Genomic DNA, 18,182 nt, shown 5'->3' on the forward strand with positions numbered 1-18,182 from the left:
GCCACTGTGCTATATCCCTGACCCAAAGAAAGGCTTTTATTAAATTAAAAAAAGAAAACTTGTGTTACCCTTATTTGCTGTGTTGAAGCTAAAAGTAAACAATGGAATTAACCCACTGTTCTGGGTTTGTATTGATTTTTATTTAATCATTACTTTAAAAAATGTGTTTATAGATGCATTTTCTAAATGGCACATTTTTGCCTGTTAATTCATTGTGTGTAAAAATTTATTTTTACCATCAGTAGTTTACTACTGAATTTTTAAACAGTAGTGGGCTTTTAGTGTTCTCAGTGATTATTAGAAGGTCATAATACTCTCTATACTTCAGGTGGTGAGAGCTCTAAACCGTTGTCTCCTTGTTAAAAATGTTTTTGTGCTTTCTTCAGTTATACTAATTTAATGTCCTTTCCTTTATGCTGTGTGGTAAGCTTGACCCTTGGGTTTTTGTTGTGATTTTATGTTAGTAACTTTTAGAAGTGGCTTCTGAAGGGTATGTTTACCTCATGGCCCACTGCTAGTTGAACTTGGTTTATTTTGACATTGGTTAGGCATACCTCAAAAGTGGGAAGTAATTTTCTAAGAATTCTTACTGTGAGGACTACAGCAGTGCTTTCTTTCTGTTTCCTGTTATCTCACTACTTACTTGAATAGAAAGGAGGAAAAGCCTTAAAGTAGGAATCCCTTTGGCACACTGCTACATTATTGTTCCTTTCTAGGGTATGATACAAAACCCTAAGGTTAAATTAAATGCAGAAAACTAGATTAACAAGTATTTGTTCTTTTTAAAATTTACATTTACACCAAATTAGGGGGAAAATGTGTTTTTTCATAATTCAGACTTGTTTTCCCCCCTCATCTCATCAATATAGATAATGCTGAGTTTGCAGCAGAGAGCACAGAAACGCACAAGTTACATCTTGCGGCTTGAAGAAATCAGTCCATGGTTGGCTGCCATGACAAACACTGAAATTGCTCTTCCTGGAGAAGTCTCAGCCAGAGATACGGTTACAATCCACAGTGTGGGTGGAACCATTACAATCTTACCAACTAAAACCAAGCCTAAGAAACTTCTCTTTCTAGGATCAGATGGAAAGAGCTACCCTTACCTTTTCAAAGGTAGAGTGTAAAACTTAACTCCTACTTTAAAATGTGTGTAGTCTTACAAGGTTTGTGTGTGTGTTAGAAGATTTTTTTTTTTTAATGTATTCAGTTCAGGGTCTTACCACACAGCTCAGACTTGTAGCAATCCTCTTGTTTTTATCCTGTTCAGTACAAGGATTACAGGCATGCACCACCACATCAGTACAAGGATTACAGGCATGTACCACCACACCTGCTCAAGTGGCCAGCTCATTATGCCTGGAGGCAGGGCCAGTGCAGCATGTGGTGCCAGGGATTGTACCACAGTCCTTGTGCTTGCTTAATCAGGTGCTTAGTACGCTGAGCTATGTCGCCAGCCCTTAGAGGAAAATTATGCATTATATTGCTACCTGGAGTGTCCTATATCATGTGTTATTTTGAATGCCAGTGGTTGGTTGTTGTGTAATAAGATTGCTATCTTCCCCTTGCATATAAACGTGTACAAGCGAAGCAACCCAGGTATACCTAGTAGTAATCCTTATATCTTGTCCCTTGATAGAATTCTCTGATGCTGTTAAGTGTACTGAGTTGGGTTATCACTAGTTGAAAAAGACAGAGAAAGTGTCTTACCCACATTTAGTCACCTACCCTGACATCTTCAATATTGTTTTCATAGGACTAGAGGATTTACATCTGGATGAGAGAATAATGCAGTTCTTATCTATCGTGAATACTATGTTTGCTACAATTAATCGGCAGGAAACACCCCGTTTTCATGCAAGACACTATTCTGTGACACCACTGGGAACAAGGTCAGGACTGATCCAGTGGGTGGATGGAGCCACACCCTTATTTGGTCTTTACAAACGGTGGCAACAACGGGAAGCTGCCTTACAAGCACAAAAGGTTGAGTAAAATAAAAATATGCATTTTTTTATTTGAGTGCTTATATCCATTTTCTGCATGGCTATGTGAACTATTTCTAGACTTTACTAGAACATTTTTGCTTGTTTATGGAGGTTAAAGTAGGAAAACATACAATGTCACTAGGAAAGTGCTTTTGAGGCACATTTTCCAAAAATACAAATTGAGGCAGAAATTATGAGATTGGGTTAATGGGAGATGTGTTACTTTTTTTTTTTTTTTTTCCTTTTTCTTGTGGTATCAGGGATTGAACTCAGGACCTTGTGCTTGCCAGGCAGACACTTATTCTACTGAGCTATCCACCCTGGCTGGGAGATGTGTTTGTTACTCAGTAACGTTTTTAGTATAATTTGATACTTCCTAATGTTCTTATTGCACTAGGTCTTTTAAGTTAAGTTTACTGTAAATAATAGAAAACTTTAAACCCTGGTTTACCCCCAGCCTTCACACTGAGCTATGCCTATGTCATCTTCTTTTTGGGAGACAAGGACTTGTTAAATTGCTAGGGTAGGATTTGAACTTGAGGTTCTTCTGCCTCAACCTCTCAAAGTGCTGAGATTATGGATGTCTACCTCAACTTTAAGCTCCTGAGTCCTTTTACATATATAAATAAGTATTGTAAATGTAGAGTTTAATCATCATGACATCGTATTTTGTACCTATAAATTTTATACTGTACTCTTATATAGTAATTTATAATTTATTTAGGCAAGTACCTGAATAATTTATAGTATGTAAATGATGAACTTAGAATTCAGTTAGCCAAAATACTAAATGTTAATAATATTAAGATAAAATGTTGGGCTGAGGAGATAGCTCAGTGGAATAAGTGCTTGCCTGGCAAGCTCAAGGTCCTGAGTTCTATCCCAGGTACCACCGAAAAAAAAGATAAAATGTTAACTTTTTTATTGTCCCAAACCTGGCTGGCTAATACAGAGAAATGCTTCTAGTCAGGATTAGTTACAGGAAAGACCAAGAGTGTGAAAGGAGTCAAGTTTTATTCTTGTGATGCTGAAGATTTAACTGAGGGTATCATGCATCTTAAACCTACTCTTTACCATGAAGGTAGGAGTTATATTTCACATGTAGGCACAGAAACCCGCAGAATAATTATTGACGTATAAAGGTACGAATCCGAGAAGGGTTATCTAACCTTCGGTACAACACATTTCTCCTGTCTGTTGTTACTTTCGCATCGGTGATTAAGCCACTAGTGAAGAGTGAAATGCACTTAAGTAAATTAGGAATTACGGAATCGAATCTCAAGAATTCAGCGACTGACCATTTTTTCCGTTAAGTAGTACTTACTTAAAAGAGAATAAAGCAAGTTGTAAGAAGTACCTAGTTCAAAAGACTTGACTGTTTTTACTTGAAATTTATCTCAGTAAAATAAAAGAGTAGAAAAAAAGAAAGAAAAGTGTGCTATAATTGTAATTCAACATGGACAGTGTATATAAAAATGTACCTTTATATAGTAATATTGTTGTCTTTTTGTATGTTTTTTGGCCTGTTAGTCTCATTGCTAATCTGTATTTATGAGAACTTTATGAGGGCTTAGACAGCACATAAATGATGCTGGTGAGGAAGAGGGGGAGAAATGGGAAATAAAAGAATTTAGATGTGTTATGTACATGTAACAATTCCCCATAATGGATGAAGTCATTGCTGCAACCATGTACTAATAAAAATGAAGAAACCCTGTATTTAGTTGGGTAGGCAGAGAGTTCTGTTGAAAAGTCATTTGTGTAAAATGGTATTTTACATCAAGCATGGCGATCACATGTCCTGTAATCCCAGGATAAGAAGTTTAAGATCAGCCTAGGCAACTTGGCAAGACTGCCTCCAAAAGGATTGGGCGAGCCAGGCATGATGGTGCACACCTGTAACCCTAGCACTTGGGAGTTCAGGCCAGCTCAGGCTACAAATCAAGACCCTGTCTCAAAAACCAAAACAAAGCAAAACAACAAAGAAAAGGACTGGGGATGTAGCTCAGCTTTCTTCAGTCCTCATTGCCAGTTAATGTTTATTTGTTTATTTTGCCAGCTCGTCCTACCCTGCCTACCCTGAGGGTGGGGCTGGCCCTTATGTGGTACCAGGAATCGAACCATGGTCCTCTGAACCTACCTAAGCTTACCTAAGCTTGCCTAAGCAGGCGCTTCAGAACACTGAGCTATCTCGCCAGCCCAACGCCAGTTAATCTTTAATGCATAAATAAGTCTACTCATGCATGCCTAGAATTTAGCATTTACATTAATCTTTATTTAAAATTTTTTTGAAGGCCCAGGATTCCTACCAGACTCCTCAGAATCCTGGAATTGTACCCCGTCCAAGTGAACTTTATTATAGTAAAATTGGTCCTGCTCTGAAGACAGTTGGACTCAGCCTGGATGTGTCCCGCCGGGATTGGCCCCTCCATGTGATGAAAGCAGTTTTAGAGGAATTAATGGAGGCCACTCCCCCGAATCTCCTGGCCAAAGAGCTCTGGTCATCTTGTACAACACCGGACGAATGGTGGAGAGTCACACAGGTTAGGAGGCAGTATAGTTTGGACTGTTCCTTCTTGCTGATCTAGTTCAGACTTCTTATCCTGCATCCCTCGTTTTAGTACTTTGAAACCTGCATTTAAAAATTTCACCTTAGTTACAGAGGTATAGGCATGACTGTCAAAGGGCAAGATCAAAGGGGTAGTAGGTAAAATGGAGAAGAGAGTAAAACATTTAGGGAAAAAATGAGGGAGGCTAAAGGAAAGTCAGTTTAATGCACAACTAGAACCATGTAGGATTCCCGTGTATGTGCAGAGCCTATGTGACCCTCAGGAATCCTTTCTGTTTATTTTTAAATAAGGGATCAGGATTTTGGAATTTTGTAAATTTTAAGGCATCAAATCCATGTTGGCAAGAAATGTGCTGACAGTATTTAACTTGCTCCTTTCACCTCTTTAGTCTTATGCAAGATCTACAGCAGTCATGTCTATGGTTGGATACATAATTGGCCTTGGAGATAGACATCTAGACAATGTTCTCATAGATATGACGACTGGAGAAGTGGTTCACATAGATTACAATGTTTGTTTTGAAAAAGGTAAAAGTAAATTTTGCATTTATATGAGGGTCAAAAGGTTTTTAATGAAAGGGCAAAAATACAATGATTTGTCTTTTGAAGGTAAAAGCCTTAGAGTTCCTGAGAAAGTACCATTTCGAATGACACAAAACATTGAAACAGCACTGGGTGTAACTGGAGTAGAAGGTGTTTTTAGGCTTTCCTGTGAACAGGTATGCAGTTTTCTCTTCTACTTCATAGTGGATGTATTAAAAGAACAAAACCTGTGGAATAAAAAGTTATTTTATAAGATGAAATATGTAGCAAAACATTTACAACTTTTCTGAAAACAGGTTCTGCACATTATGCGGCGTGGTAGAGAGACTCTGTTGACGTTATTGGAGGCCTTCGTGTATGATCCTTTGGTGGACTGGACAGCGGGGGGCGAGGTGGGGTTTGCTGGCGCTGTCTATGGCGGAGGTGGCCAGCAGGCTGAGAGCAAGCAGAGCAAGAGAGAGATGGAGCGAGAGATCACCCGCAGCCTCTTTTCTTCCAGAGTAGCTGAAATTAAGGTGAAGCCTAGTGCTGTAATTAACTCATCATTTTCATTGAATAAAACTTAACTCTTAATTTTTTGGGGGGTGGGCTGGGTATGGTGGTATATGACTGTAATACTAGAACTTAAAAAGGCTGAGGCAGAATGATTTTCATGAGTTGAACACCAGCCGGAATTGCATAGCAAGATCCTGTTTCAAGAACAAAGAAAAAAATAATTTATAATATTGAAATGACCATTAAATAGGGAAATTTGGTATCACCTTTTTTATTTGGCAAACCTCCCTTACAGAGACACACAGTTATACTCAACATTTAAAGAAAATTATGTACAAGTCTGGGCATGGTGGCACGTGACCGTAATCCCAGCTCTGGGGAGGCTGAAAACAGGAGTATCACTATGAGTACAAGCTGCATAGTGAGACCCTGTACCAAATACATAAATGAAAAGACAATTTTTTTTTAGAATTTTTTATTTTTAAAGAGAGTATAAAAAATAGCAATCCGGGTGAAGTTAAAAATTCACTATAAAGAATTACAAGAATTCAGCAGTAGTTGTTATATTGCATATTGTTGTCTTTAGATACGTTGTTCAGATTACCAGATATAAACCTGTGAAATTAGTCAGAAAAATACAGCAGTTAATGCTTATAGTTTTTTTTCTCCTTTTTATTTCTCATACTCACATTTATAGGAGGTAGATTAATGATCAGAAAAAAATTGTAGGGGCTGGGGAGATGGCTCAGTGGAATAAGCACTTCCCTGGCAAGTGCAAGGGGCTGAGTTCAATCCCAGGTTCTACCAAAAAAAAAAAAAAAAATTGTAATTTTGAAATATTTTGAAATGTATTTGAAAATTTTTCTTGGGCTGGCCAGATAGCTCAGTGGACTAAAGCACCTGTTTAGGCAGAGCACAGGGACTGGAGTTCGATCCTTGGTGTCCTATGGTGGCATGTGCCTGTAATCCCAGCGTTTGTGAGGCTGAAAAACAGGAGGATCACTATGAGTCTGATCTGCATAGTGAGACCCTATAGACCCTGTACACCCTGTACTAAATACATTAAAAAATAAATAAAACATTTTCTCAGTGAATAACCTTCCCTCCCTGTAGCCAAAGATGCATGTCTTATTCTGTATGTTAAATGGTGGCAACTTCATGGTATTGTGGAACTGAGTCTTCCAGTTTATGGCCATATGAACTTGAATGTATAGGTTGTCTCTGTAAAATGAGGGTGATGCTTTCAGGTTTTTTTGAAATTTAGGTAAAATAATTCATTCAGAGTATTCTTACATGGATCAGTGTGTCTTAGAGTAGACCCCGTGAGAACCTTACAATACTGTTTTATAGTATTGTACATTTAACTACCTTCCTGAGCATCCTCTGTGTTAAGGTTCATTCACTTAAATTGATCTAGGTGAGTGTTTTAGTAAAACTTCTGCAAAGTAAATGAAACAACTGCCCTTGTTCCACTGTTTTATAGGTGAACTGGTTTAAAAACAGAGATGAGATGCTGGTTGTGCTTCCCAAACTGGACAGCAGCTTAGATGAATACCTAAGCTTGCAGGAGCAACTGACAGATGTCGAAAAACTTCAGGGAAAACTGTTGGAGGAAATAGAATTTCTAGAAGGAGCTGAAGGAGTGGATCATCCCTCTCACACTCTGCAACACAGGTTTAAAACAGCACTGAATTCTTGTTTCTCGATATATGCCATTAAAGAGAATGTTTGTGTTTATGTAAACATGATATCCTTGGCTTTGAAGTATTATAGCAGCTCAAAAAACTGATAAAAGTTGCCTTGAGTTCAGATTTAAAGTGATAACTTAAAATTGTTGATCTATTGTATTCGACTTAAATGTGTAACCAATTATGGGGAGATAGGTGGGTGTAATGGTTAGAACATTTAAGAGTCATAAAATCTGAGGTTTTATTTTCCTTATACATTCGTATCTGAACCCTTATTCAAGGGATGGGGAGATAGCTCAGTAGAATAAGCACTTGCCTGACAAGTGGAAGGTTCTGAGTTCAATCCCCAGTACCACAAAAAAAAGAATGCTGAACCTTTATTCATTGGAACGAGGGCAGTTGTTTCATTTACTTTGCAGAAGTTTTAATAAAACACTCACCTAGATCAATTTAAGTGAATGAACCTTAACACAGAGGATGCTCAGGAAGGTAGTTAAATGTACACTTGCCAAGCAGTAAGAGAGACAATCAGCCTGCAAAGACCTGTTAAACATTTAAGGAACTCTGAACCTGGTAGTTGGATAGTTGGGAGTATCATATAGGGGCTTACAGGGCCAGGAAAACTCTAGGGGACTAAAGGACATTTGAGTACAACACTGAAAATTGAAATGGATGGAGCTAACCAGCCAGTCCACATCTGAGCAAAGTCCAGGTGTTTAAGTATATGAAATAAAGTGTAGCAAGTGACCTTCAGATTTGTTGTTTCCTTGATTAGGTATTCTGAACATACTCAGCTACAAACTCAGCAAAGAGCTGTTCAAGAAGCAATCCAGGTGAAGTTAAATGAATTTGAACAGTGGATAACGCATTATCAGGCTGCATTCAGTAATTTAGAAGCGACACAGCTTGCAAGCTTGCTTCAGGAGATAAGCACACAAATGGACCTTGGTATGGGCTGACATATTTTAGATAACGTATGTGAGCATGTGGGTTCTATGTTTATGTGTGGCGTTCTGGTTTGAACACCCTTTGACTGCTAATTTGAAATGGACATCACTGTAATTAATACTGTCTTTTATCAAAAGGTCCCCCAAGCTATGTGCCAGCAACAGCCTTTCTTCAGAATGCTGGGCAGGCCCACTTGATCAGTCAGTGTGAGCAACTGGAGGGGGAAGTTAGTGCCCTTCTGCAGCAGAGACGCTCAGTGCTCCGTGGCTGTCTAGAACAGCTGCATCACTATGCAACTGTTGCACTGCAGTATCCAAAAGCCATTTTTCAGAAACATCGAATTGAACAGTGGAAGACCTGGATGGAAGAGCTTATCTGTAATACCACAGTAGAGCGCTGTCAAGAACTTTATAGGAAGTAAGTTGCTAATGTTTAATTTTCTTTCTAACTCATTTAGGATGAAAGCAAAGTTGTGGTCAATTTTTATAGTTGTGTTCTATTCTTAAGTGGTTAATAGATGAAATTGGCATGGAGTTACTTTTGTCTTTTTAAATTTTTTTTAAAAATATCTTTATTTGTGCTATAGGGTCTCGCTACGCAGCTCGGATTCATAGTGACTCTCCTATCTCAGTCTCCCCAGTGGTAGGATTACAGGCGTGTGCTACCGTGCCTGGTTCTGGGGCCAGAACAGTATGTAGTACCAGGGATCAAACCTGGATCCTTGAGCTTGCCAGCCAGGCTCTTACACCACCAGGCTATTTCCCCAGCCAACTTTCGTCTTTTAAAAGGAGTTCCTGATTTCCTTTATAAAATACTGTATTTTTCCCAATAGGCTCTCGGGAGTTGTGGGTACAAATCAATGATCTTAGCAAGTTCCTTAAGCTTGAGACTTTTTTTTTTTTTTTTTTGGTTCGGAACCAGGGATTGAACTCAGGCCCTTGTGGCTTATTTCACCGAGCCATCTTCCCGGCCCCTACCTTGAGACTTTTGAGAAAATGAAATGAGTCCTAGTCTGAGTATAAAACATAATTTTCTCCTCTAAGCATGAGCCTTAATTATAATCACGAAAGTTAGTGTTTTAAGCAAGCACCTCTTTCTTCTGTAGATATGAAATGCAATATGCTCCCCAGCCACCACCAACAGTATGTCAGTTCATTACTGCCACTGAAATGACCCTGCAACGATACGCAGCAGACATAAACAACAGACTTATTAGACAGGTGGAACGCTTGAAACAAGAAGCTGTTACTGTGCCAGTTTGTGAAGATCAGTTAAAAGAAATTGAACGTTGTATTAAAGTATTTCTTCATGAGAATGGAGAAGAAGGATCTTTGAGTCTAGCAAGTGTCATTATTTCTGCCCTCTGTACTCTTACAAGGTGAGCTAGTTAACATCATATTGAAGAGGGGCTGGGGAGATGGCTCAGTAGAATAAGCACTTGCCTGGCAAGTGCGAGGACCTGAGTTCAATCCCCAGTTCCACCAAAAAAAAAAAAGAAAAGAAATCATACTGAAGAGCATCATTGTCAAAAGTGTTGGGGCTCATTGATAATGTGTTCTTATTTTTAATGCCAAATTTGAGATACTGTTTTTACTTTCCTTAGTTCTGCCCCATATATACTTGCTTTTTTTTCCTTCAGAATTTGAAGTTTCCTTTGTTGTATATGTGCCTGTGTCACCATCCAAGTCACTGTAACAAGTATTTATCTCCTTTAGGCGTAATCTGATGATGGAAGGTGCAGCTTCAAGTGCTGGAGAACAGCTGGTTGATCTGACTTCTCGAGATGGAGCCTGGTTTTTGGAGGAGCTCTGTAGTATGAGTGGAAATGTCACCTGCTTGGTTCAGTTACTGAAGCAGTGCCACCTAGTGCCTCAGGATTTAGATATCCCAAACCCTGTGGAAACATCTGAAGCAGTTCACTTAGCCAATGGAGTATACACCTCACTGCAGGTAAGCACGTTAATGTTGAAATTTTACAGGTTTTAGACATTGACCATTCTCTTTCTCCTATCTTTAATCCAAAAGAAAAATTTAATTTTCACCTTTGAATGTTACTTAAGCAATTAATGTGACATTAACTTTGTAATCATAACTTGGTTATTATTGTATAGGTTGTTTTTTAATTTATGGCATTAAGTCTCCAATTGTATAACTCACCTAAAGTCAGAAAACATTAAAATATTTCTCATATTAATAGGAATTGAATTCAAATTTCCGGCAAATCATATTTCCAGAAGCACTTAGATGTTTAATGAAAGGGGAATACACCTTAGAAAGTATGCTTCATGAATTGGACAATCTCATTGAGCAGACAACTGATGGCATTCCCCTGCAAACTCTAGTTGAATCTCTTCAAGCCTATTTAAGAAATGCAGCTATGGGACTTGAAGAAGAAACACATGCTCATTATATTGACGTTGCCAGGTAAGTGCATGCTAGCTATGCTTTTTATCCTCACGAAAGAGGGGATAGCCAGGTATAGAGATTCTGTGCTCTAACATCAAGCTTACTTTTCATTTTTAGATCAGCTATACCTGGGCGTGTTGGTACATGCCTGTAATTCCAGAACTCAAGAGGTTGAGGCAGGAGGATTGTTCCGAGTTCTAGACCCACTTGGGCTACATAGAGAGCTCAAGGCTAACCTGAACTGCATAGCAAGACTCTCTTTCAAAAAGACAAAAAAAAAAAAAAAAAAAGATGAGATATTTATACCTTTAAAACTATAGTTAGATCCACTGGAAATTGTACTCTTCAGCCTGCATCTGGTATTAACATCTGGCTTGCTTATGGTGCAGAAGCAATATGTGAAACAGGTAGTAGCAATGCCATCAGTAAGAACACAGACTGTTCCTGCCATGCTTTTGTATACATACTTTTTTTTTTTTTTTTTTTTTTCTGCTGTTGCTACACATGGGTTTTAACGCAGTTCTGTATAATACTTTTTTAGTCAGCACTGGGAACTGTAAAGACATAAGACAGTTTACTTAACTAAAGGTACATGCATCTTAACTTAGGTGAATGCTTTTAAATTAGCTTAGAGTTTATCAATTTCTTTTAGATATTGAACACTATATGTATTTCTTAGATCTAATGCAGAAGAGCAGTTTGACTTTGGAACTTGTTGAGATTAAGTAGTTCCTCTAGATAGGCATTGTGCCTGTAGCTTTATCCCTCATGACTCAGGACCTCTTTTCTTTGGCATTTCATAACTACAAAGGTAAAATTGAGTACAAAAGACCTATCCCGCTGTTTTATCTCATAGAGCATTTTAACAATACAAAATAAAAATGATAGTATAATAAATCCCATTTTAACACTTTGGTTTTTATCTGCACTTGGTTGGTTTTGTAGCTTAGATTGTTTTCAAGGGTTTTAAAAAATTCTTTTCTTTTTGTATTTTTAAGGAAGAGTCTATAGGATGTTTAGGGTCTCACTACATAGATCAGTCTCATAGTTACCCGCCTGTTTGCAGCCTCCCAAGAGCTGGGATTACAGGCATGCGTGCCACCATGCCCAGTCTTAATTGCCATCTCAGTGTGCCCTGGGGGCCCAGGGATTGAACACCCTGCCCCTGTGCCTGCTAATCCGCTGAGCTATTTGGCTGGCCTAAAATTCTTAAATAATACAGGAAAGATGAAATATTAACTTTTTTGGTGGTAGTGTACTAAAAGTTGAACCCAGGGCCTGTTCATTGAGCTTCCTCTTCAGCCATTTTCATTTTTGTATTTTGAGAATGGTTTTTCTAGGTCCCTGGAGTTGTCCAGGCTGAGCTTAAATCTGTGATCATTTTGCTTCAGCCTCCTAGAGTGCTAGAATTAATAGGTGTGTGCCGCCATGCCTGGCTTAAATTAGAAGTTCCTAAACTGCTTTAGAAAGGGGCAAGAATGATAGGATAGGGCTGGTGAGATGGCTCCGTGGTCTAAAGCACCTACTTAGAACAAGCTTAACAAAGCAAAGGGACCGCGGTTCAATCCCCCAGCACCACATGCCAGCCAGCCCTGCCCCCTGGTGGGCTGAGCTGGCCACACACACACACACACACACACACACACACACACACATAAAATTTAAAAAAAAAAGAATGATAGGATAAATGTGTCCAAAGCAGAGGGACTATTTTGAGAGGGTTAATGGCACCATGTCATATAGCAGTAAATCTTTACAATTTAAGTCAGGTGTAGCTATGCATTCTTGTAACCCCAGCATTTCGGAGGCTAAAGCAGGAAGATTGCCATGAATTTGAGGTCAGCTTTTGCGACATAGTGAACTTAAGGCCAGCCTGAACTATGTGGTGAGACCCTGTCTCCACTGTACCCCCCCCGAGAAAAACCCTGTAATTTAAACATTTACTGTATTTTTGATCACAACTTTACAGTAAGAATATTATAGCATGAGCAGTTATCAGCCAAATAGTGATTTTGACTAGTATAACATCTTTACCATTTTCAGCAAAAGTTCAAAAAGTTAAATGCTAAATCTGCATATTTTTCTTTCACACACGTTGCAGTCTTCATTTTAATCTGCTTTTGTTGAGGTTGCCATACTCATAGACATGATTAATAAGTGCTTTGGATGACAAGTTTCATGCCTTGTTCTGTATTAGCCTATCTGTACCTTGTTTCAGAGAAACGTTTTCTGTTTAAGGAAAATTTTGTATCATCTTGGAGCTCTTTTTCACTTTTTTAGTTCTAGCTATTTGGAATGACTTATCTGTGTGTGGAAAATAAAGTAATTCTAGTGTACCTTAGTTTTATTGATAGTAATCATAAGTACTGAGAATGAATTTTATTTTTTGCTTTTTACATAAAATGTTGAGTTACTGTCTGGGTACATATGTGCTATATGAGTCTTCTGTTTATATTAATATAAGGAGTGAAAGTAAATTTATGACAACCTTATATTCAAAATGTACAATTTAAAATTAAATATTCCCATAATGATATTTATTCTTCCACAGATGGTTCTACCATGTGGCTGTGGTTCCAATATATCTTAACAGTTTGGTTCACCAGCATTAAAATTGTTGTTATTGACATTTACTTGTTGGTTTGTGGGTTTGTATTATTTTATATTTGTAATATAAAGTGAATAATTTAGTGATCTTTAAAAAAGAATGTCATAGTACAAGAGTACATAAAATGTAATGATATGAACAATTACTTACACTGATTGCAATTGACACTAAATGCCATTATATCACAGCACTTTTTTTTTTTTTAATTTAATTATTTATGGGGGGGGGCAGCTCAGCCCACCAGGGGGCGGGGCTGGCTGGCATGTGGTGCTGGGGGATTGAACCGTGGTCCCTGTGCTTTGCTAAGCTTGTTCTAAGTAGGTGCTTTAGACCACTGAGCCATCTCACCAGCCCCACAGCACTCTTCTTAATACCTGAAGATTTTTGTTGACTGTGCACACTAGCTCTGAGCTGACTGACCTTTTGTTTTCCCCCAAAGTACATTTCTTTTGACGGTTTTAGCTCCTTTTTCTTTTTCTCTAGAATACTGCATGCTCAATATGGCGAGTTAATCCAGCCAAGAAATGGTTCAGTTGATGAAACACCAAAAATGTCAGCTGGCCAGATGCTTTTGGTAGCATTTGATGGCATGTTTGCACAAGTTGAAACCGCTTTTGGCTTATTAGTTGAAAAGGTAAGTATTGATTTGGTTCTATGGGTAATGTAAATGACTGGGTTTGGTGTGTGAACAGTGAAGTAATGAACATTCTTTTGTCTTATTTATATAGTTAAACAAGATGGAAATTCCTGTAGCTTGGCGAAAGATCGACATCATACGGGAAGCTAGAAGTACCCAAGTTAATTTTTTTGATGATGACAACCACCGACAGGTACTAGAAGAGATTTTCTTTCTAAAAAGATTACAGACAATTAAGGAGTTCTTCAGACTCTGTGGTACCTTTTCAAAAACATTGTCAGGTAAGTACTCTTTAAATATGCAGGATTTAAGTACTTCGGAAGGAGGAATGATGGAGTAGGCTTCATTTAACTGTACATTTGTGAAGTCTCAAGTGCTTTAAATAAACAGTGTTGTTATCTTAGTTTTGCATGAAATACTTTAAGAATTTCCATTTTTAGGATCAAGTTCACTTGAAGACCAGAATACAGTGAATGGACCTGTACAGATTGTCAATGTGAAAACTCTTTTTAGAAACTCTTGTTTCAGTGAAGACCAAATGGCCAAGCCTATCAAGGCCTTCACAGCTGACTTTGTAAGGCAACTTTTAATAGGACTACCCAACCAAGCCCTTGGACTCACCTTGTGCAGCTTTATTAGTGCCTTGGGTGTAGACATCATCGCTCAAGTAGAGGCAAAGGACTTTGGTGCAGAAAGCAAAGTTTCTGTTGATGATCTATGTAAGAAGGCGGTAGAACACAACATCCAGATTGGAAAGTTCTCTCAGTTGGTCATGAATAGGGCAACTGTGCTAGCGAGTTCTTACGACACTGCCTGGAAGAAGCATGACCTGGTGCGTAGACTGGAAACCAGCATTTCTTCCTGTAAGACAAGCCTGCAGCGGGTGCAGCTGCATATTGCCATGTTTCAGGTCAGTACTTTGCTTTATATTGTGTTTCTACTATTAGACGAATACAAAAAAGAGAAACATTTACACTTGTTCAACTATGCCCATCCAGAGCAAAACCCACTATTAGCATTTTAGACCTTTCCTTACTCCTTGTGTCTCTTCTATATAGTTGAGATCATTTCATATTTACAGTTTTTGTCCTTTGAATTTGTTTCTGTCAGGTCTACATGATAAATATTGTCCATGTCATAGAGTTCATGTCAAGTGTTCATGAATGTAACATTTAATGGTTCACTTTATTATGTACACAGCTTCCTGTATTATTATTTCTAGAGTAATTCTTTTCCTTATTTGTAAAGTGGGGCAGTACCTCTCAGTATGATTGCAAGGGTTAAATAATAATGACTTTTGTGAGATACAAAGCACAATATCATAAATACAGCTGTTTTTCTTTTTAAATATAGGCTTCCGTGTTATCACTGACTTCAAACAAATTGTAAGGCTTAGGATAATTGGGGAGATACAATTTTGGAAATCTGTGTTGACACAGTGGCTACTTTGTTTCACTTATGTTAAAGCTATTCCCCAACATTGAACTTACTGGTTTAAGTTTAGCATGTTACCAGTGTATTTCTCTTTTTAGTTTTATTTATTTTATTTATTTATTTATTTTTAGTTTTATTTTTAACTGTTTCTATATCTTGCATGCTAAGTAATTTATTCCAAATTCTGAAACTGTATTCCTACTTGGTATTTGGTGGAGTATATTTTACTACTTACAAAAGCTCTTTAATGCTGTCAAGTTTCATGTACTTTGAAGGTCATTCCCTTAAAAATGGACAGTGTTGGGAGCCAGGGAGATAGCTCAGTAGAATAAGAACTTAAGCGCAAGGGCCTGAGTTTAGTCCCCGGCTTTGGGGGAAAAAAGCAACAACAACAAAGAAAAAAAAATGCAAAAATTGACAGTGTTCTGGAAATGATGGTAGAAGTCTTTTTTGGAAACCAGATGTGGTAGCATATGGCTCTAATCCCAGTATTTAGGAGGATGTTGAGGCAGGATGATCACCATAAGTTACAGGATGTGAACTATGTAGTGAGACCTGTCTCAAAAAAGAAAAATTCTTTTTGAGAGTCCTTTTCCTGTGACTGTCACCATTGTTTCCTTAAGTGTTCTACTCATTCTACACACTGGAAATTCCCTTTCTTCAGGCCCACTGCGATTGATTATGTGGGGGTGGAGTTACTAAACTGTTGTACATACAGAACACTTTCAGAATTGCTGTTTAAATGTTACATATAGAGGCTGGGGAGATGACTCAGTAGAATAAGTGCTTGCCTGGCAAGCGCAAGGGTCTGAGTTCAATCCCCGGTTCCACTAAATAAATAATGAATAAATGTATGTATGTATGTATGTATGTATGTATGTATGTTACATATTAATGATCAAAGACATTTACCAGCCATTGTTGACCTCAAGGAAGCTTTTGCTTGAATGAGTCTTCTGTAACATTTTTCTTATTACTTCTACTTGTGTCACATCTCCTTGTCTGCAAACAACTGAGCTTTTCCTTTTCCTCAAATCTTTATAACTTCCCTGTTGGTATTTTCTCTGCTGATATTTTTACTTTTCTTTTTCTTTGAACAGTGGCAACATGAAGACCTACTTATCAGTAGACCACAAGCCATGTCAGTCACACCTCCCCCTAGGTCTGCTATCCTAGCCAGCATGAAAAAGAAACTACATACTTTGAGTCAGATTGAAACTTCAATTGCATCTGTTCAGGTATGTTTTGTCAAATTTTCCTTCCTTTATCTTACTTAGAGAAATGAGTTACACTTTGAGCATTAGTGTTTTTCAGTATATCGGTGTATCCTTAGCTTTTAAGCCAGAAGCACACAATCCTTTTTCACTTTTAAATTTACAGTTTTTATTTTTTATGTTCCAAGGTAACAGAATCTTAGAGTAAAAATATTTTCAACCAAAAATAGGAACATACTAAGTATTTCAAGTCTGTAATGAATTTGATATTTGCTTTGTCTTTATACATTAAGGGAGTGTTAGTTATTGGGGGGGCTAACATTTGTTTACTGAAAAATGTATATGAGTAGTTATTATCTGGTTATTACTCTCTGAGAAGCTTGGGCATTACTTCCTTCTGTCATGTAGATAATACCATAATTTTAAGTTAGAGAAACTGATCTTGAAGATTTTGTGTATATCATTTTAAAAGAATGAACTCTAGGGGCTGGGAAGATGGCTAAGTAGAATAAGTGCTTCTCTGGCAAGTGCAAGGGCCTGAATTCAATCCCTGGTTCTGCCAAAAAAAAAAAAAAAAAAAGAATGAACTCTGGCCATTTCTGTCTTTAGAGGTATGTGCATGTGGCTAGTGGCAGGGCAAAAGGGAGTGTGAATACCTCCACCTGAAATAGTGAATAAATAATAAAATAGCTTTGTATAAAACTTCAACTTCTTATCATGATAATCTGAGTTTTTAATATAAGCCTGCAAGTTTGTGAAAATCTGATTTTTATCTTTCATAATCAAAAGTATATTTTCCATGGGCCAGCCAAATAGCAGATGGGGGCTAGGAGTTCAATCCCCAGTCCTACCTTGCTGGCCCCACCCTCCCTGAGGGGGGTGGTGCCCTGAGCCAGAATTGAGACTGGGTGTGGTGCTGTGTACCTGTAATCCCAGCTTTTGGGAGGCTGTAAACAGGTGGATCACTATGAGTCCGATCTAGTAGTGAGACTCTGAGCACCCTATAGACCCTTCCCTAAAAAAAAAGTAAATAAATAAACAAATTTCCATGTAGTACATACAGCTCAGTAAGAATATGGTGTAGCAAATGTGTTGGTTTTTATCCAGGACATTGCATTCTACCACTAAGCCATCCCTGTCATGTTTAGGTGTGTTTTGCTTTTGTTGGTTTGTTTGGTTTGGTATGGTTTTGAGACAGGGTCTCACTAGTTCAGGCTAGTTTTGAACTCTTTAGGTCCCTAGGCTGACTTTCAACTTGTGGTGATCCTCCTGCCTCCATGTCCTAGGATTATAGGTTTGTGCACCAGTGCCTGGCCTTGTTTTGGTTGTTTAAAAAAGACTTTTATTTAAATATGGAAATGAAACTGCATTACAAAAATGATTTTTAGAAAAACTACATAAACCTTTGCTGCCCCAGATTTTAACAGTCCACTGAAAGCCAAGTTTTTCCTTGCCAGACATGTTTGGTTTTGAGCTATTCAAAGTGAACCAGGCATAGGAACACACATTTGGGAGGCTGAGCCAGGTCATCCCAGGCTACATTGTGAGTTTAGGGGCTGGCTTGGACTACACATGGTGAGACCCTGTCTTTAAAAAAATAAATAAATAAACAAAATAATAATAATAATGGGGCTGGCGAGATGGCTCAGTGG

At 38.1% G+C, this 18,182-nt stretch overlaps 1 protein-coding gene across 4 annotated transcripts in view; it reads left to right on the forward strand.

Annotated features, from left to right (window-relative positions):
* Smg1 (SMG1, nonsense mediated mRNA decay associated PI3K related kinase) overlaps window positions 1-18,182 on the forward strand; it is a 103,352-nt gene that overhangs the window by 78,231 nt on the left and 6,939 nt on the right. For 3 of the 4 annotated variants that reach the window (XM_023704659.1, XM_023704662.1, XM_023704661.1), the window contains 15 exons: window positions 870-1,116; window positions 1,757-1,986; window positions 4,283-4,531; window positions 4,947-5,276; window positions 5,397-5,615; window positions 7,079-7,269; window positions 8,059-8,231; window positions 8,369-8,648; window positions 9,337-9,609; window positions 9,947-10,181; window positions 10,429-10,655; window positions 13,729-13,879; window positions 13,974-14,163; window positions 14,323-14,792; window positions 16,417-16,554. In XM_023704659.1, coding sequence (XP_023560427.1) covers window positions 870-1,116; window positions 1,757-1,986; window positions 4,283-4,531; window positions 4,947-5,276; window positions 5,397-5,615; window positions 7,079-7,269; window positions 8,059-8,231; window positions 8,369-8,648; window positions 9,337-9,609; window positions 9,947-10,181; window positions 10,429-10,655; window positions 13,729-13,879; window positions 13,974-14,163; window positions 14,323-14,792; window positions 16,417-16,554 — 3,603 coding nt within the window. The remainder of the gene's footprint in view (window positions 1-869; window positions 1,117-1,756; window positions 1,987-4,282; window positions 4,532-4,946; window positions 5,277-5,396; window positions 5,616-7,078; window positions 7,270-8,058; window positions 8,232-8,368; window positions 8,649-9,336; window positions 9,610-9,946; window positions 10,182-10,428; window positions 10,656-13,728; window positions 13,880-13,973; window positions 14,164-14,322; window positions 14,793-16,416; window positions 16,555-18,182) is intronic. The other variant, XM_004644488.3, reaches the window with a different exon arrangement.

Source organism: Octodon degus, unplaced genomic scaffold (genome assembly GCF_000260255.1).
Source record: "Octodon degus isolate 3935 unplaced genomic scaffold, OctDeg1.0 scaffold00200, whole genome shotgun sequence".
In the NCBI taxonomy this organism is placed as follows: Eukaryota; Metazoa; Chordata; class Mammalia; order Rodentia; family Octodontidae; genus Octodon; species Octodon degus.